The following is a 20,889-nucleotide window of genomic DNA, read 5'->3' as shown; positions in this document are numbered from 1 at the left end:
CGATGGACCTGTAAAACCAAAACTCTTACACAGAAAGAGGATCTCGTTGGCATCTGAGCCGGCACACGCTCCCTGACTTCAGATACTTTGACCTCATGCTGTTACTCAGATTAAAGTCTTCTTCTGTTTGAATTAGATAGAAAAATACAGTGTGTTATTTGGGGAGTTTGTCCATAATACATTTTTATATATATATATATATATATCTTTGTATGATGTAGAAAGTTTGTGCTCTGTGGCCTTCGGCCTTTGCCTAATCTCTCTCCTCACGCTGTACTTGGTTGGTCACATTGTATCAGAAGAAAATGCTTTGATGTATAATTGATTAGACTGGTGTGTGTGGTAAATTTGTTTCCAATCTCAATTGTTCAATGTATGAAATTTCAATTATTACTGTGGCGTTACCGCGCCCGAGTACGCTATCAAACTGTAACAAGAGAAATGTCAGCTTTGTGTTATTCGTTTGGTTGATTTCCCCCCCCCCCCCCCGGATGATTTTGTTGTAGCGATGAGAATCCTTGAGCTTGAGTTATTTAAGGCTTTTTGTAAGTTGTGCCTGTCACAGTAATTTGCCTTCAAGTGCTTTGAGAAAGTAATTTCTGTGTGTACTTTGTAATGTTTTGTAAGGCTGTTTTAGATTTTTGGCGGAGGATTATTTTTTATTGAACTAGATTTGGTTCTTCTTACAAGTATACTGAACCCTTATTTTTGTGCATTTTTAAACCTGTTCTTGACTACACTTTAACTATCCTAAGGACAGATGATGGTCTGTAATAAACTGCATAGTTCAGCTGTATTTTGTACTTCGGTTACAATGTGTAATAAATTGGTGTTAACCAAGACATTTGAGCACATTTATTTTTTTTATCAAACATCAACATCACAAAACCTTGATTTGGAACAAACAGCAGATTTACAAACATTCCTTTTTCTAAGGTTTGGTAGAAGATCTTTGTTCATAACTGACTTGTTTGATCTTTTAAGTTGCTCCAGAGATTTCTTCCATACAGTATTTACATAGAAATCCTAGTTTCCATGGCAACTTGGTTCCATACTAACTTTATTTTCCTTTCCTCTAAAATTCAAGAAAAGTTCTGACATCTAGCTCAGTTTGTGGTCTCAAAACACGATGAACAGAGGAAATTGAATAGAAAAAGAGCTTTCCTCCTGCTAAAGGCAGGACAACTGAGTCACTCTCACACACACACTCTCACACACTCTCTCACACACTCACACACACACACACACACACATATATATATCTTAAATTAGAGGAAAAGAAGAAGAAAGGCTTGGTCCTAAAACAGTAGGACATTGTCAGAAGTAAGTGCACATTGTCCTTCGAGGCTGAGCCGTCAGTCTTCAGTTTTAATGTCTTACTATAGTCATCTGTCCGGCTCTCGGTTGAAGAAAAAAGTGCAAAGTTCTCTGAACCTGCAGTGATGGTCCTTTACACGATTCATAAGGAGCAGCCGGCCAAGTACTTCCCTGTAAAACAAAATGGAAATGCATCGCCAAATAAGCCACAACCTAAAGTAGACATACAGTATGGGTAAAATGCTTCTAGCAACTTCATTATTTAGTGAAACTGAACATAGAATATTTTGTTTGTTAAAACATTCACCTTGAACAAAATTAACATATTTGAGTTACAATAAACCACTTAATGAATCACCAAACTTATCCCATTTCTTAACCATTGATTGTTCTTTTATTGTATCGTATTTATCATAAATCTGTCTTCGTGTTTTGTATGCTTATAATGTAATTTAAAATATAATAAAAAAAGTAGTGCTGTCAGTTAAACGCGTTATTAACGGCGTTAACACAAACCCATTTTAACGGTGTCAATTTTTTTGGCCTAGCAAACTTTGTAGTTTTTTTTCACATGCTGTTGCAACAACGTAGTAACGTTAGAAAAACTACAACACCACACCGGAGCTAGCTAGACCGGAAACAAAACAACAGACACGCAGCACACACTTGTTTGGGCTCGTGAGCCGGCCAAAGAGCAGTAGGCTAACGTTACGTTTTGAGTGGATGGCGAGCGCGAGATGCTGAAATGGATGCCAATAAGATTCTGAATGGAAAGTTTACTTTTAAAAAGTTGCCAAATGGTTCCATTGACAAGACCAAAGTGCTCTGTGTGTTTTGTCGTTGTGAACTGAGCTATCATCGCAGCACGTCCAGTCTGAAATACCACTTGATGGCCAAGCACACAGCTGATGCGAATTCTCCGCCCCCCTCGTCAAAGCCGTTACATTGTGTGAGAGATTATTTGCTCCAAGTGTGAATGTTAGTGTGAAATTGAACACTACAGTATGCCAATGTTGTTTTCAATAAAAAAACATTTGCACAAAGCAAGCCGATCCACTTTTCCATGTTGATAAGAGCATTAAAATGAGAAAAAATAATGGGACAAAAAGAAATCTAGGGACATTTAGAATAGATAAAAAATCTGCGATTAATTGCGAGTTAACTTTGACATTAATGTGATTATCGCGATTAACTATTTTAATCGTTTGACAGCACTATAAAAAAGTCATAGTATAGTATGTCCTAAAAGTGCGATAAAAATGTCATAGTAATTAAGTATGCTATAAAAATGTCATAAAAAGTCATAGTATGTTGTTAAAAACTTATAAAAGGTCATAGTATATAGTGTCACAAAAGTCATAAAAGTGATAGTATAGTATGTCGTAAAAAAGTATGCCATGAAAATGTATGTCAGAGTATATAATTTCATAAAAAACTCATAGTATATAGTATGTCATAAAAGTCACAAAAAAGTTATAGTATAGTATGTCACAAAAATGTGCTAAGAAGTCAGTATAGTATCTCATAAAAAAGTCATAGAATTGTCAGTCTTAAAATTGTATGTCGTAAAAGAGTATGCCATAAAAATGATAAAGACATTTCATAGTATAGTATAAAAAGTCAAAGTATATTATCTCATAAAAAAGTCACAAAAAAGTCATAGTATGTCATAAAAAAGTCATAAAAATGCAGTTTAAGACTTAAATACTATAATGTCATATGGATGTAAGTGTGCCAGTTCAGTGTCACCTGTGGCAAATCTCTTTTTGACCAGCGACATGCGGTAGCGGCTGCCCACCAGCTCCACGTCCAAGCCCGACAGTGAGGCCCCGGAGCCCACAAACTGAACAGCCAGGCTGGGCGGAGGGCCGCGGGGGACCTCCAGGCACTGCCAGCTGGCACACAGAGTACCTGAGCCTGGGACACCACCGGCAGGCAGAGAGACACAGATACATGAGAAAGCTGAATCAAAAATACAGTAGGTGTTTCTCTTTTTAACATTATAATTATCATAATTATCATAAAGAATCAGGTTTTCCATGCACTTCACAAACCACTTGATCATGATCCAACTGCTCAAATTTCAGAGTAAAGTGCTGGATTATTTTGTTGTTCAACAAGAAAACATCCTTGCCTTTCAGTGAAAATTTCTATAGTACGACCAGTGGAAAACTTAAAAAAAATAACATATTTGAAGACGGTTCTAAGAAGAAGACTAATTAGCAAACAAGCTGAAAGTAATGGATAAACTGTTAAACGTACAGCTTCTGCTTTTCCAAATGGTAACAGTTTGAAAGCAAACTTGACCATTGAAGAGGAGAGACCAACTCTAAACATTGTCAAATACAGGATTGTATGTTTTGTATGGACTTATATAGGCAACAAATCGACAAGTGTGTCCATCTGTGTGTGATGTGTTTTCTCAGCAGTAAAATACTGAAGATGCAGAATCAGTGACATCTTTTAAATCTCTTCTTAAAACCTATCTTTACAAAAATGCTTTTTATTAATACTGGCTCATCTGTATTATTATTATTATAGTTTTTTTCTTATATTACTGTATTGTTGGGTATTTTATTCCATTTTATTTTTAATTGTCTGATTCTATTTGCCTCATTGGAGTCCTGAAATGTTTTAATCCTGGTTCAACCATGTATAGCACTGTGTTACTTTATTTTGAGTGCTGTATAAAAAAAGTTTAAAAGGTCCTATGACATGCTGCTTTTTGGATGCTTTTATATAGACCTTAGTGGTCCCCTAATACTGTATCTGAAGTCTCTTTTATATAGACCTTAGTGGTCCCCTAATACTGTATCTGAAGTCTCTTTTATATAGACCTCAGTGGTCCCCTAATACTGTATCTGAAGTCTCTTTCCTGAAATTCAGCCTTGGTGCAGAATTACAGCCACTAGAGCCAGTCCCACAATGAGCTTTCCTTAGTATGTGCCATTTCTGTGTCTGTAGCTTTAAATGCTATTGGGGAGGAGAGAGGGGGGGGTAAGGTGGAGGGTGGGGGTGTGGCCTTGACCAACTGCCATGCTTCGCTTGTTTTCAAGCCATGATGTATCTCTCTTTCTCATGGGTGGACCAAATTCTCTGGGCAGGCAAAGCAGAGAAAGGGGAGGTAACCTTCCTCCTTATGACCTCATAAGGAGGAGATTCCAGATCGGCCCATCTGAGCTTTCATTTTCTCAAAGGCAGAGCAGGATACCCAGAGCTTGGTTTACATCTATCACCATTTCTAGCCACTTGGGGACCATAGGCAGGCTGGGGGAACTCACATTAATGTTAAAAAACCTCATAAAGTGAAAATGTCATGCCATGGGACCTTTAATATTATGTCTATTATTATTACGGCTATGATGAATGGGTATCTGAGCCCATGTGATAGGGCTGTGGGAGACATCGGAGATGAGATTGGAGATTAAAAAAACAAACAAAAATGTTTGGAGGATGGGAGGAGTTATGGTGACCTTTCAGTGCTTTGTCATTGGCTCATAAACCAGAGAAATCTTCTAACCATAAACATTTTAACATCCTATCCATCACTGACAACTATGAATAGTCTCTTTTTCTCTGTTCTCCAAGCCTGCAGCTTCACATCATGGTAAAAATATATCATTAAATGAAAAAAAACTAAAAACAGAATAAAATAAAAAAAGAAGAAATGTGGGTGTCTGGTACAAAGAAGAAGGCAGGTGAAGGAAACCTCGAGCAGAAGTTTGGTTTAATTTTTCCCATCTTAAATTCCAGCTTTGAAAAATTCTTTTACACGCCGTCTCTTATCTGTGCACCATTTACGACGTGAAATATGAGCAACGCTCAATTTGACACAAAAGAGGAGCATTTTATGCTTTCCTTTGTCAGTTGATGAGAGCAGCTGCCACGTTCAAATTCTAATGCTGCTGTTAAAACAATATGATGCACCTCCAGACTAGTTTTTTTTAAAGAGAAGTGGAGTGCAGAGATTTTAATTACTCTCTCCTTAATTTGTTGAAACAATATAGATAGATGTGAACCCGACAAGAATGCAGTGAAGTAGAAAATAATTCTGGCACTAATTTTAATGAGGAGGCAAATATAAGAATTAGGTGGCGGCTTATGATAGACACAAAACAAGCGGTCAGTTAGATGTCAAGGTGTGAGTATGTGCATCTTTGTGTGTATGTTTTGTTCTCTTCTTATTGAACTGTCCTTGTTCAAGGAGGGGTAAAAAAAAGCAAACAGACAAACTGAGAGCAGCAGCAGAGCTCTGACCTTTGCTGTGGTTGGTCGGGGAGATGTTGGGGAGTTTCCACAGCAGCCGTCTTTCCTCAGCGTTCCTGCAGAGGCAAATAAATAGTCACTCAGGTCTAACCTGCTTCTTAATCTCCACCTTGCACCATCACAGTCATCCTCAAATTCTTAAATTACGTGTAACCAGCGATAAGCAAGCAGGTATTCTTTTTACAATAATTTTTATTATTGATTAATCCATTTATTATTTGAGTATATACTGTAAAATGTCAGAAAACAGTGAAAAATGCCCATCACAAGAGATATGTTAGAGAATTCCAATTTACATAATAATAGACCCAAAAAAAACCAGACAAGAATAACAGAAAAAAAATCCTCACATTTGAGAAGCTGGAAACAACATACACAGACCTTTATGTCTCCCTCAGGATGAATTGTTACAACATTCATGACTCTCTAACTTTTCCTCTAGCGCCATTAGCAAGTCATTCTAATTTGTGAAATATTTGGGTTCATGACCAGCAAAACTAATGACATTCCAATCAGCCTTAGCTGTACTTTGCTAATTAGCAAATGTTTGCATGCTAACAAGCTAAACTTAGATGGTGAACAAGGTCAACATTGTATCTGCTAAACATTAGCAAGTTAGCAAGTCTTGTTGCTTGATGAATGAAGTCAATTATTCATCTGTAATCAATACTTTCCACTGCTTGACTAACTGATTTGTTGACTAATATTCAAGCACTAGTTATTTTAATTTGATTAGATTCTTTGAAGGTACACTGGAGCTGAAACAATTAGTCGACTAATCAGACGAACAAGCGATTGATCAAATATGTCATGAAAATGTTTATGATTACATGGTTCAATTCCATTTGTGCATTACAAATAATCTTGACTCAAGTACATAACAGGGCAGGTTCCTGCTAAACCGGTTACAGGCGGCTGACAGTTAACAGTCAACAGAGGCTGCTCATTATCTGTCCAAATATTACAGCATTACTCACCAGGAGGCGGGTGGCTGGCACTGCAGGTCTGTGGCAGTGTGGTCTAATGGCAGCAGCACCTGGACAGCGGCAAGCTGGGTGGAGGGTGCGGTGGCAGGGCAACAGTGGTAATCCAGGGACACCCGGGTCACGGTGCCGCTGCGCTGACACTCTGCGGACAGCAGGAGGGGAGCCCGCCCCGGGTCCTGAGACGACACCTGAGGAAACATTGGAGAATTTTGTGGGTCCCTAATTTGTAAAGAATTTCCTGATAATTGCCAAAAATGTTTTCAAGGAAGCCCTTTTAATTTGGTACTAAGTTGAGGGAAAAAGAGTGTTCAATTAAAACATTTTCAAGTCAAAGGGTAACACAGAGTCCTCCAGTCAGAGCACAGCAGAAATGTGAAATTTGGGTTACACTTTACTTATAGGTATATATAGGTATCTACATAAGAGTGACATGACACTGTCATGAACGTGTCATAAACATTATAAACAAGTCATAAACGTTTATGACATAACGCTTCTGTCATTAAGAGTCATTCGGTTTTTGTCATGACAAGTTAAGGTTAGGGTTAGAGTTAGGGTTCATGACAGTGTCATGTCACTCATATGTAGATACCTTCAAGTAAAGTGTTACAAAAATTTGTCTCCAAAAAAACATAAAATTCAACAGATATAAAGAATACATTTTCCAATAATAAACGAATAGTGTATGAAGATTTACTTAAATGGAGCTTTTCTTTCAAGGAAAATTCTATTTTCTTTCCAGTGAACTTCTTGTCAATCATTAGAACATTATTCGGGAATTAAGGACTTTCAAAATAAAGCATCAGTATTGAATGTTTATTATCTTAATGACGTTTTAATTAACACCATCCAAGATGTGCGACTGATAAGGAGAAATTATATTAAAATGGCCCAAATAGGTATAAAATATTAGCATTTTAAACCCTGACCTGATACTTGAGCAGGCCGACGTTGTAGTAAGAGGCCTGAGGGTTGAGTTCAGCCTCTCTCTGCAGGTAGAGCTGCAGAGCCTGCATGTTGAACCAGAAGTCTCTGGTGTCTGGGTCACTCTGAGATGGATCACTGTAGAGACAGAGACAGGAGGACGGTTAGGATCGCATTACAGTAAAAAAACAAAGTTGTGACTCAACATGCAGACGGCGGCTGACCTGTAGAGCAGCTTCTGATTTGGCAGGAAGTGATCGATCTTTGAGATGTTGATGAGTCTGAAGCTGAGCACGGGAACGTTGGGGTTGGCTGTGAAAATCCGGGTGATGCCAGCAGGGAAAGACATTGTCAGGTCGCCTGTGATCTTCACAAGACAGCTGGAGAAAGTAGGAAACTCAAATTAATCCTGTTAATGAAGCTGCCAACAAATAGGCATTATAGATGTCATTAAATGGGAACTTCATCACATTTTACACATCAGTTTACCCGTCAAGAGGAGTGCTACTCAGCTGACGGAGACTCTTGTATTAGTCTTACATGGCTCTGGAGGGGACTTTCCAAAGTCTGAGATAATAACCCTAATGATGTTATCAGAATTATCTCAAATTGGGCTTCAGACTTCAGATTTTTAACAGAATGCCTGTACAAACTGGAAGCAGAGAGTTTGAAAGACATGGGCGATTACCAGTTAGGTTGGTCTAACAAAAGATGCAATCAATTGCATTTTGGAAATAAAGTCAGATGATTTTGACTTGTTTAAATTTCATGTACTCTTTCTTCTTTGTCAAAACCTGGCGCCCACATTACCCACAATGCAACTTCACCGCGACAGTTGGAGATTCGGGTGGGTTGCATCATTGTATCCTTGAGCAGAGATGAGGAGCGAGCTACAGAGGTCTGGTAAACTCACTTTTTTTATAACTCCATACCCCCACATTCTTTTCATTTTCAAACTTCTTCAGACTCGACCGATGCTGATTCAAGTGACATCACTTGATGCAATTTATCAGACGCAGCTCTTTTTTTTTTTTACATGTGCAGTAAAACTCTGCAAGACCTATAAACACTGTGTAAAATCAGATGAGTTGCCTTTGAAGAGCAGAGGATGTGCATAATTTATTTTTTTAGTAAGTAGCATCATACTGACCGGTTGTGTTGTCCACCTTTGAAGTAGGCATTGATATATTCTGTTATGGCTGCTGCCACCGGCCAGGCCTCCTGTGTGCTAAGGGAAATGGGACTGGGGCCTCGGGACAGGTGCACTGTGGAGAACAAATGTGAGAATCCATAATATACAGTAGTGTCAATATAATGAGTTTTACATGAATTAAGTCATGTTTAAGGGAGGAGTACGACATTTTGGGAAATACTCTCATTTGTTGAAAATAAGATGAAAAGAACGATACCACTCTCACTCTGTCCGAAGGCCAGCACATTTAAAGCTCATTAACACGTTATATCTTGTTTGTTTAATTGTTTAATGAAATCACAGTTTTCCAGGGGGTTATGAGCCAGATTTTTCTTGGATGTACAGGGTGGTTGTTTCCCCATGCTTCTTGTCTTTATGCTAAGCTAAGCTATAACTCTCCTGGCTGTGGCTTCATACAGTATTTAATGTACAAACATGAGAGTGGTATCAATCTTTTCATCTAACTCTCTGCAAGAAAGTGAATAAGCGTATCTTCCAAACCCTCAAACAACTTAAGTATATCCGTCTCTCTTGAAGCTGAATGCTCACTTTAACAGAAACCTTGCCGCTACTTTCAAACATCCATCCTGTGGTGTAACTTTATTTATGCGCTGAGGCTTACGCTGTCTTTGTTGGTGGTCCTGGTGCTGGTAGGGCAGCGGTGAGGCTTGCCCTGCCCTGGAAGGACTGGGCGCTCGGTTCTGACTCCACCAGTCGCTGCTAGCTTGAGGCCAATCACTGGGGCTGGAGGAGGAGGAGGAGGTGAGGGAAGGGCTGGGCTCCGGCAGCGGGGAGGAGCACAGAGACCGGGACTGAAACACAAATATTGGCAATATTGGTACTATTGTCATATAGATGATGCCCCTACTGGATCAAACATTTATATTAAGTAGGGGCTGTTATCCCTACTTCTCTCCCCACACGAACATGTGATCTGTGTATCATTGTTGGACTGCAATCATGGCAATCATAAATATTACATGTTTGGATTTGGTGTGTGTGTGTGTGTGTGTGTGACGGAAAGGTGTGTCAGATGTTTGTTGGGTGACCGTACAGATGTTTTTTATGTTTGTGTATGTTATTTGTTGATTGTTGGAGCAGAAGATGCAAGAACATTTTCTGTGTGAACAGACAATAAAAAATGTATCTTATCTATATCTTTTATACAGTTTACATAAATTTGGTTATATGATATTTATCATTTTGACATTTTAGAAACATTAGAAGCCTCAGAAAGGTAATATTTACAGTATTACAAGACTATTATATTGGAGTTGAGTTAGATTTTTGTTTTTACTCAGTAATGTTTCAGTTTTCCTTTTTGCCTGCAGAAAACAATTATCTGTAATAAAACAATAATAAAATAATACAACAGAGTATTAGAGGGAACATAATATGAAGAGAATAGCTATTTATTAAATTAGCTGAGCTGTTAACTCACTCTCTCACAGGTGCTGAGTCGGCCTGAAGTCCTCTTGGCCCGGGTCGCTCTCGGTGGTGCAGCTGCGACCACTTCAGTTGTGTCCTGTCTGAAGTTGTGTTTGGACCCTTACAAACACACAGACACACAAAGTGACTAAAAGACAAAATCTGAAAACACACAGTGAAACAAGATTATAAGAGACAGACATCCTCTTAAATCCGTCAGAAGTCGTATTCAGAGCAGCCGGAGACGAGCTGAACGAGACGCGCTGCCAAATACAAGCTGGCGCAAAACCTCATAACATTTGATTTGCATTGGATTAATTGAGGGATTTAGCATCCTGTTGGTATCTCAATATCCTTCAGAGATTTTGCTCTTTAGTGAGAAAGAACCAAAAAATTTACCGGATGAAGGTTGTTAATAGGGGTGTAAGAAAAAATCAATACACTTGAGTATCGCGATATTTCATTTTGCAATACTGTATTGATTTTCAAAAACACAATATCGATTTTATTTTTTTTTTTATTTACGTGCAAAAATATTCATGTAAGACAGTGGTTCACGTTTATGTTGTGTTTAAACCCCCTACCGCTAGATGGCTATGCTGAGACACACCACTAGTGTCCTCGCCTAACAGTGCCTAGCAGTACCTGACTTTTTGCTAGAAAGATTTGTTCACTAAGAACCTGTGAACCATAATCCCAAACTGGCAGTTTGATTTTCTGTGTACTGAATTGTTTACCTAAAGTAAACTTCTTTGACTTTTATGCACATCATGTCTTTTTTTAAATATTAGTTTTTCTAAAATTATACTTTAAAAAAATCCCAATATAATGCCTTACGCACAGTATCGAAATATATTGCAATATATTGAATCGTGACCCATGTATTGTGATACGTATCGTATCGCCAGATTCTTGTCAATACACAGCCCTAGTTGTTAATAAAGTAAGTACAAGGAATGGACAATGAGTGGGATTTCTTTTGGTTCTTTTACAGTCAGAGTTTTTGATTTGATGTACTTGTCAATAAGACTTTATGGAGTGTAAGAACTTTAAAGTAATTGTTATTTGTTATTTTTCTTTCCTGAGAAAAAGATGTAGGCTATGTATGATGAAATGGTCATTTTTTATATGATTTATAACTAATCCTAACCAAGTCAGTTAGGAATACAACTAATGATTATTTTCATTAATCAATTGGTCTACAAAATGTCAGAAAATAGTCGAAAATCTAATTTTTTGACAATCACAATTTACTGAAGCCCAAGGTGATGTCTTCAAATCACTTGATGATGTATGGTCATTTATACATATGTTTATTTGGTTTATAGTGTGTCTATTTTGTTATTATGCTGTTGTATGTCCTTGAATATTGTAGTTAATGTATCTTTTCTTGATTTTTGTCTGGGTGGGTGGTGATGACTGGGGGGGGGGGGGTGTATGTTCATGTTTCAAATTGTATGTTGTTGTTAAAATAAATAAAATAAAAATGTTAATCATAAAAACTGTAACTTGCTATGCATCTATGTGTTACACACACCTGCAGCCTTGTAGCACTTGTGTCGTGTGGATCATGCAACTGAATGTTGCAGCACTTTTTCTCAAAGGCTACTCCTTGATCTGCTGTGGCTTGGATTGTACCTTATATGTATGTTGCTTTGGAAATGGATGCATATGTAATGGTAAAGATAGCATCCTATGACACTATTTTAGGTTAAAGTAGTAGTAGTAGTTTGGTAGATGGGATTTCCTGTTGGGACACTGACTTATAGATTTCAAATCATTGCTAACAACCACTTGTTTCTTTTCATTTCATCATATTGTTGACTAGTTGTTATCTCTCTTTTGTTTATGCATTTTCTTATTTTCTACACCATGTTTAGTAATAATGTCTCCTCCTGTAACCCTGAAATGATGTAAATCGACTTGCTGCCAACCACAATAAAACCTGAAATGCCAAAAAAGAAAAGACAAAAGAAATCAGTACCCTTGTGGGAACTGACACTGCATGATATCTGAGTGTTTAGATCCAGGCAGTCTTGATCTTTATCTGTGGAAAAACACAGATCCTCCTGTGGTCCTGAGTGCCTCGTGAGTGGAGGGGCATTCCTGCGTGGCTCACTATCTGATGATCGATGTTTCCTCCTCTCTCCTCCTCCTCCTCCCTCTCCTTTCCCTCCTCCTTCCTGTGTTTTGGAGCTGCTCAGCACTCCAAAGACACTTTCACTAAACGGGTTGTGGACAGAGTTCCAGTGCATCAGCTCTTTCTTGGGCTGAGCTGCGGGCAAAGAGCTTGAATTAGCATCGAGTACCAGCCTACTGCTATTGGTAGAGCCACCACCACTGCTGCTGCTGCTGCTGCTGTGTGGAGGGATCAACCCAGCTGCTGCAGCCATTGACGACTGGTGCGTTGGGCTTCCAATCATTGTGATCGCAAACGGGTCATCAGAAGTAACAGGAGGAGGGAGGCTCTGATCTCGTTTTCTGTCTCTGTCTTTACGATTAGAGGAGGATGAAGAGGACGAGGAGGATGAGGTTGGGAGTGTCTTGGTGTCAGCGAAGGCGATGGAGAATGGGTCCCCTCGCACCTCCATCCCCCTGCTCCCCTGAGTTTGGCGAGGCGGAGGACGCGCCCAGGCGTCAGACAAGTTTAAAGTCTCCTGGGTGACTGTCCTCTCAAACGCGGCGAGGAAGGGGTCCTCGGGGGGAATGTGTTTGCAGTTCCACACCGACGACTCCATCTCAGGTGGGGGGAGGGACTGGGAGAAAGCAGGGAACCGCATAGATGAGGGGTCCATATCTGGGGGGACACGAGAGGGACGTGACGAGGCGACAGACCAGACGCTGGCGGGGGGGTCCTGCGGGTGAGGACTCCGACCAGGAGAGGGGTCACGGAAAGCAGAGAGGAAAGGGTCCGCAGGTCGTCCCAGTGTTTGTGTCTGCTCTTTACTCTGTGACACAGGAGGCCAAGCCGCCCAACCCACCGGCTCAGGGGAGGGCCCAAGGGGCTGATGGGAAGGTGAGTCCAGGCCAGAGTCTTCAACGTTCTCCGGAGAGGAGGAGTCGGACGAGAAGGCAGCATCTGACACACACATCAAACACATTACAGGGCATCAATACAACGCAGAAAATACCAGTAGAGACAAAGAACTCATAAAGATGCAATTACTGATCTGGAGTTGTAAATTAAACTTTCAGTAACTAAAGGTACAATATTGGCCCAAATATAACTCAATATTATTTTCTGGATAATACATTTGGAAAGGTGGGGGTCATATTAGATTTGAGGACTATACATTTAAATATAATTATAAAAGCAGGTTTTCTCTTTGAATGGAGCAAGTACCAAATAAAACTCAAAAAGTCAAAAGGAATTACAATCAGAGACCTCTTTATCAACAAGAAAATTTGCCTTTTTCAGCCAGGGACAGTCTAAATTTGGTGTCCTTCAGAGTCATTTTTTTGTGTTTCCTGCAGAATAGAAACATTGTTAATGTTTGACACATTACCCTCTCCAACACACTTCCTGTGACCACATGTCTCACGTACACATCTGATATTCCAATCTGTTCCAATTCTCTAAGGGAAGATTGGAGTAAGGAAATTGGTTCTAAGTTATCTGATGAGCTTTGGGATGAGGGGATGGAGACCTGACTTAATAGGATCATAGGACAAATGTAAAAAAAAAAAAAAAAATCTTTTCTGGGCTTGGGAGGAAATATTTCTTTTACTAAGTAAAATTCTTGGGAAACAAATCGACCCAGACTGTGTACTTGCTGTTTTTGAACTGCCATTCGAGACCCAGCAGGCTTTAATGTTTTGTATGATTATAGCTAAAGGCATTATTTTAGAGAGAATGGAAATCTACTTCCCCTCCTTGTTTTAAGAAGTGGCTCACTGATATGATCTCCTGTGTTTATATGCAGGAGATTAAGTACTGTTCATCTGACTTATACTGTACATTTGTTAAGATTTGGTGTCCATTTATTGATTACATCAGAAAGCAAATCCACTCGGCTGCAACTAAGTAATGTTTTCTTGATGTATGTACCACTCTTCAGTGTGGCTTAATATTGTTTATTTGAACTACCTCTTAAATGATACTCATTGTACATCAACAGACTATGACGGACATGTATGGACATTTCCATCACAGCAATGAAGACGCAGCATATCGAGGCATGCTTTGACAATTGTTTGCTACTCTGGCAACCTTTTTTCTTTTGTTCGTTTTATGTCATATGTCAGTGGGTGTATCGGGGTTGGGGGGTCTGTGTGTCGTTGCCTCTTGTTTGTGTTTTTGTTTTATACTTATTATATAAGTTTAAAATGCAATAAATGAAAAAGAATGTCTAACTGCCAGTGAAGCAGATAAGCTACAGAAATGAGGGATTTATGTTTTTCGTTCATTTAAGTATTTCATGTTCTACTTTTATAAATTCAAGGCTTCACGGAAGAGGGTTCTTTTTTTCTCAGGGAAACTTCCCACCTGGACTAGTTTATTTGAAAAGGGGAGATTGTTTTATATTTGGGCCCATACGATATAAACATGAACAGACAAAGAAAATATTTTGAACACAACAACAATTCTTACATTCAGAGGCACCAAAAGCGCTCTGCTCTCTGAGTTGTTCCCGACCATCAAAGCTTTTGGACTTGAAGGCCGATTCTAACGGTGGGCCAAACAGACTGTCTGAACCAGACGCTGTTGAACTCAACCTGGTGAAGAAACAAGGAGGGAATGAGAAAGACGATCAGGGAGAACGGAGTGATGAGGAGGAGAGGTGATAAAAGGGAAACAGAAGAGTGGGTGTCAGTGAGAGAAGACGAAATTGGGGGGTTGTAAAGGATGTAGGAAGAAATAAATAAAAAAAATGCAAGTTTGGGGAAGACTTTTTCCTGTTTCAACTTGACAATGCCCCCCCTGCATAAAGCCACGTACATAAATAAATGGTTTGGTGTGATAAAACTTGACTGGCCTGCACAGAGCCCTGACCTAAACCCCATCCACCAGCTTTGGGATGAACTGGAACACCGACTACAAGCCAGACCTTATCACTCAACATCAGTGATGAAACTCTCTAACACTATTGGAGCTGTATGAGAGCAAATTCCTGCAGTCAGGTTTCTAAATCATGTGGAAAGCCTGTTATTGTAAGAGATGAATGCACATGATTTTGCAATAGGACCATGTATGGGTGTAATGTTGACCATGCATTGCATCTATTGCAAAAGGTGCTCTGGTCTGTTTTCTTATTTTGTTTTTCTTTAAAAACAACTAAAATCAAATTAAAGAAAATGTTGGTGCTCTGTCTGAGCTGCAGAGGAATTTAAGATGGAGTGAAAAGACAATGAGAGAAGTGGGGTGACGAAGGAAACACTGGCAGATAGACAGAAATAAAACAAGGATGGTGACAGTGGAAAGACTGTGAGGAAACCTGAAGAGCCTCAAACCGCTGAAAACACCACTGATGACGCAATTTCACCTCCACATATGTCATCCTCTCTGCACCGCTCAGAGACATATATGAAAAGCAGAGCTGTCTCACCTGCTGTGATCAGGACTGGAGGTGGACCTGTGTAGGCCCTCCTGCTCTCCATCTGTAACGACACACACACACACACACACACACGTACAGTGACTCACTGCAGAGGATGTTCCCTAATCAGGACTAATCAGCAGCACGGTGTTCTTTGTCACAGCGTTGATGGGAGGCTGAGATCGACTGAGATCGGAAGACATGAGGGGAAAACCCATCAGCCATTACCAATACCAGCAATTAGCCTGGTCTCACTCAGCTCCAGCCACTGCTGCTGCTGTCGCTGCAGAGCAACCGCTTTAATCAGACGCTCATTGATAATCCTGCTGCCTCTGGACATACGAGAAAGACTCCCCGCTGCTGTGAAGCAGCAGGTTGTAGCCTCCAGCCTAACCTACTGGCGTTTAACGATCCTGTCGGTGATAAAACATGCTGTGGAGCACGAGCAGAGGGCCGGGTGTGACTAATGGAGGGTGGCTGTTCATGCAAGGTCAGCCAATGAAGAGATTTTCTGCCTAGAGGGAAACATGGGGGCTAAACAGGCTGGAGGTAGAGCGATGCTGCAGATAGAATAATCACTTTATTCCTACAGAAGTGGTTGTGTGCGACAAAATGGTTTTTCAAATTACAGCCATGAACGAATGAAAGGACTGAAACTTCAAACCTCCATTAAAAGTAACCTGACAGTCTTTAACGCTGCATGATTGATGATCTTTTGTTATTGTAGTACAGATTGGTACAAAATTAAGGCTGCAACTAATAACGATTTTCTGCTGATTATTTTCTTGAAAATCAATTCATCTTTTGGTCTATAGAACATCAGAAAAAAAGAAATCCCATTACTATGTCCCAGAGTCCAATTTCCAATATATCAAAATAGTTGCAGTCATTTTCTGTTGATTGAGTAATCAACTAATCGTTTCAGCTCTATACAAAAATATATAAAAAGAGCATGACAGACAGACAGACACATAGATAGATATAAACAATGAGAGACTAAAGTCAGACTCACCCCTGTGGGAGGCACCTTCGCCCTCTTCTGAGCGACCTCCTGCAGTACTTGAGTTTCCTGCAGACACAACAGCTTTCAGAAGTCTGTACTATTACATACAGTACACAGACTATTGTATATTTCCTATTGAATTATGGTGCAGGAAAGAGATTTGTTGCACATTAACAAGCACTGAAAATGACTTCATAAACACACACAATTCAGACACATTTGACTGAACTTACTGGAGAGATGCCACTTGACTGACACCTGAGAGTCATGAGAGGGGGACAGATTTGGTCAATACAGTGGACTCATGTAAGAGAAAAGGATGGTGTTATTCTATATTTTTCTTATTGTCAAAAAATCCCATAAACAACAACAAATGAATCCTTCTTTCAGTACTTTCTGACTCCTCTCGGAGTAGAATTTTCAACTGCAAACATGCATTTGGGGCTCTAGTGAGTATTTACAGCAGAAAGGCTTAAAATAATCTACACGCCCATGTTCATCGTATTAAAGGAACATGTCACCCAGTGGAAAAGTGGTGTTTTTTTTTAATAGTTTGTGGACAACAAGTTGATAAATAAGATATATCGGGCTTTGGCTACACCGACAAAACTTGTTAGTAAATTAATTTTACTTGGTGGGTTATGTTTTTTTCCATGGGAATTGTAGACAATAATAAATAAATAAAACATATTTCCAGGATTTTTTTTCTTCCTTTATGGTAATTTAGGACAGGTTTAGATTTGAGCATGGCAATTCATTCTCAACCTTGAGGACACAGTATCTGAGGTTAATATACTAAAGTGAGGTCCATCTACTTAGCCATATCCAGAACATCTTCAGGAAATGGATCTATGTCAGGGAATAGCTAAGTAAGGGAAACCTGCATTCAGAATATTTACCACAGACATTTCGATTTCTGCATCCATGGTTAAATGCTAATGTCTTCAGAAGGATCCTGACAAACATACAGAACGTGACAGAAACACCAAAACAAACAACCTGTTGCCGGACGCCTCTGTTGGGCGGCAGAGTGAGTGCCCCGATGGTGGCTTTCAGCTCTTTCTCTGTGGCAGCAGAGTTACTGCGATTACTGCTGGCCACCGGTCTGATCTGGATGTGGAACTTTTTGGGCTCCTCGTCATCGAAGTCCGAGTCACTGGAGTAAAAGTTGTTCTCCTTCTCCTCAGAGCAGCGTACAGAGAGAGAGGATGGTCAAGGAGAACAAGCTCATACTGTAAACAGGGAATGAAAAGTGATATTGTTTGGCGAGTGCTCTAACATTACAAAGGAGAGCAGCATTGCAGCATAATTGTTGATTACTTGAGCACTACTGTCATGTTTTTCAAATCTAAGGAATTAGTGTAAAGGTTGAGAAATGCAATGTCTGAATATTGTCTCTGTACTGTAAGGTTGTGTAAATGTACTGTACTGTTTTCACTTTCCAGTATTATAGTGTTGCATTACTGAAAGCCAAATTTATTTTATTACTGTAAACTTATGAGACGTAAATATCTGTTTGAAATAAACTTCTGTCGTCAAAACAGGACCGAACACTTTAACTAATGCTTCATTACCTATATTTAAAGTAATACAGCATAATTCTAAAATGAAATGAAAGTTTCCAAAAGTTGTTCTTAATCTACATCATTTCAAATACTGACTTTTGCAAAAAATTACACATTTGTTCTTGTTGCCGTTGGTATAATCTTGAGGAAATTACCATTTAATTCAGGACACCTGAGAGAAAATGCAGGCAAGCAGAGTGCAATTCAACATAGACACATATAAAACACAAATAGAGGCAGAAGCACAGCAGAGTGTGCTGGCGGTGAGGGCTGCAGGGCTTCAAATAGCCAAACTGCCACTTCCTCTTTGTTTGGACTCCACTCTGCTGCAAGTGTTGGGTCACATCATGAGGTGCGTTTGTGTCTTGTGTTTATTAGAAGATTCAGAGAAACTGAGGGACATGTACAGTACGAGGGCGCTTGATGAACATGAACCATCTATTCTGAGCAGGAGGGGGGCTCGATTGGGGAATGACAAAGTCCGGAAGAGTTGTTATCTTGGAGCTATCAGGACTGAGAGCTGCTACTGATACATGGATCAGGGCTGGAGAGTCAGGACACAGAGTGTTAGGAGGACATTTCATTCATATCCCATGCAGGCGTTTACCTCGTCTGTATTTAATGAGGGGGGATTCATTTGCACTAACAAATAGGGTAGAGACCGTTAGAATTGTCTAGAGCTCTACAGTTAATGAGGCCATAAATGTGGCTGTTTGTGTGAATAAATTGGTTAAACACGCCTCTCGCATCCGACCTTTGGATTACGCTTCATTTAAAAACGCCTCCATCATCTCAGTTAGGGGCCTTATTAGAGTCAATTCAGCATTCTCAAGAGGTTTAACTGGGTGCAAACTGCATCTGTCATGTGAGGGAGTCAAGATGATTGAATCTGAAATATGTAGTGAATTTAAAGAAGACTCAAGTTGTTTTTATAGTTATATAAAAAAATAAAATAAAATGTATTATACAGTAGTTGTTTTCATTCAACAGATGTTGCGTTTCCTAGGTTTGTGTTAGCTCAGTACAGATGTAGTTAATGATCAGATTATCAAAAAAAGGGGAATTGACATGCAACAAAAACTAACTGAGGCCACTAGGCTACCCCCAAAATAAGCAATTTTAAGACATCACTGTTAATATTTGTTAATACTTTACAGAGTAAATGATACATAGAAAAATACAGTGTCTATAGTATTCATCCCTGTTGTGAGTTTTCATGTTTTATTGTTTACAACATTAAATTAAAGTGGATTTAATTTGGCTATAATATGATCAACAGAAAAGTCCCATTAATATTAAAGTCAACTCAGTTTTCTACAAAGTGATAAACAAATAAAACATAATAACTTCAATGGCGATGAATAATTATAGGACGCTGTATGTAATTAAGACACCAGATTAATCAATAATACAAATAATTAGACTCTAGATGCAATATACAGACGGGTGACAAACTCTGACGGCCACATTCTGCTTTATGATGAATCATACACGTTGGACAACCTGATGGGATAACATTTTCACTGGAAACTACGCCGTACAATTTTATGTGGTGAATAAAAATGGATTAATCGATATAAAAACAAAATAAATGAGTGTAAAAACACAATGAATACAGATGCATTTCCAAACAGGGCACGAGAAGTATTAAAGCAATAGTGCGTAGTTTCTGTCGCCACCGTAGGAATTCTAAGTAATGATAACAAAACTGTCGGCAAGTCCACATGATACAAGCCTTCCCGTGATCACGCATCGCCCCCACCCCTCCTCCACGCAGTTGCTAGTAGCCAAGGAGGACACGGAGGATTAAAAAAACATGATGGACCCTTTAAGAAGAGGTAATTATTTTGACTTGAGTTTCTGCGTGAAAGTCGCCGGACACTGAACACAGCCATACTGACAAATACAGACAGAGTTTTCTGAAGGTGAAAGTCTTAATTAGCTTTGTAGCAATTCATTTGGCAATGGCTTGAATGTAAACGGGCATTCATTCATATCAAAAAGTTACGCACTAAAGCTTTAAAAAGATGTGAATCACATGTTACAGTATGGTCATCACAGTTACCTATTGGAGATTTTGGACCGATGTGTTGGACAGCATTCTCTATCACCATCAGTGTTGGGCAAGTTACTTCCAAAATGTAATACATTATAGATTACTAGTTACTGTCATTTGAGAGTAATTAGTTATATTACAATATTACTGTCTCTGAATTGTAATGCGTTACACTACTTTTGCATTACTTTTGAGTTACTTTTACCAAAATAACAGGGGAAGTTTGATTTGGCAGCTAGCTTGTGAATCCACTTTAATACATCATAGATTATTCATATCTTGTATAATTAATATAAATATGCAAAGTAACTAAAGCTATAAAAAATAGATAAGTAAAACGTATAATAGGCAATTAGGAGAAAATGAAAATACTCAATTAAAAGTACAGCATTGTTGTAAAATGTTTGTTTATAGCACTTGAATAAGAAATTCATGTTGTTTAGTTTAAAACACTCTAAAGGAAATGCTCAATTATAGTGTGATTAAAACTCACTATTTACATTATTTACAGTACTTGATTTACAGCTGATTTGTGAAAAGGTAGCCTACACAACCTTATTTAACAGTAATTTAGTTTTACTGCGAACCGTCACAGGAAGTGCTTTTATTTTGAAG

The 20,889-nt window shown here is 39.1% G+C and overlaps 1 protein-coding gene across 6 annotated transcripts in view; it reads right to left on the bottom strand.

The window, feature by feature from the left end:
• The window catches only part of fcho1 (FCH and mu domain containing endocytic adaptor 1), a 66,742-nt gene that overhangs the window by 2,352 nt on the left and 43,501 nt on the right, over positions 1 to 20,889 (bottom strand). For 5 of the 6 annotated variants that reach the window (XM_031313877.2, XM_036007643.1, XM_036007644.1 and 2 more), the window contains 15 exons: positions 17,653 to 17,846; positions 16,887 to 16,911; positions 16,663 to 16,719; positions 15,660 to 15,711; positions 14,705 to 14,829; positions 12,098 to 13,192; positions 10,127 to 10,233; positions 9,308 to 9,497; positions 8,644 to 8,758; positions 7,718 to 7,873; positions 7,499 to 7,631; positions 6,561 to 6,757; positions 5,575 to 5,639; positions 3,067 to 3,234; positions 841 to 1,488 (listed from right to left, as the gene is read on the bottom strand). In XM_031313877.2, coding sequence (XP_031169737.2) covers positions 1,460 to 1,488; positions 3,067 to 3,234; positions 5,575 to 5,639; positions 6,561 to 6,757; positions 7,499 to 7,631; positions 7,718 to 7,873; positions 8,644 to 8,758; positions 9,308 to 9,497; positions 10,127 to 10,233; positions 12,098 to 13,192; positions 14,705 to 14,829; positions 15,660 to 15,711; positions 16,663 to 16,719; positions 16,887 to 16,911; positions 17,653 to 17,846 — 2,708 coding nt within the window. In that variant the 3' untranslated portion in view covers positions 841 to 1,459. Of the gene's footprint in view, positions 1 to 840; positions 1,489 to 3,066; positions 3,235 to 5,574; positions 5,640 to 6,560; positions 6,758 to 7,498; positions 7,632 to 7,717; positions 7,874 to 8,643; positions 8,759 to 9,307; positions 9,498 to 10,126; positions 10,234 to 12,097; positions 13,193 to 14,704; positions 14,830 to 15,659; positions 15,712 to 16,662; positions 16,720 to 16,886; positions 16,912 to 17,652; positions 17,847 to 20,889 lie in introns of those variants that run through there. The other variant, XM_036007647.1, reaches the window with a different exon arrangement.

This window comes from Sander lucioperca, chromosome 11 (genome assembly GCF_008315115.2).
Source record: "Sander lucioperca isolate FBNREF2018 chromosome 11, SLUC_FBN_1.2, whole genome shotgun sequence".
NCBI classification, from domain to species: Eukaryota; Metazoa; Chordata; class Actinopteri; order Perciformes; family Percidae; genus Sander; species Sander lucioperca.
The sequence above is the reverse complement of the archived record's forward strand: the minus strand, read 5'-3'. Positions and strand labels throughout refer to the sequence as shown.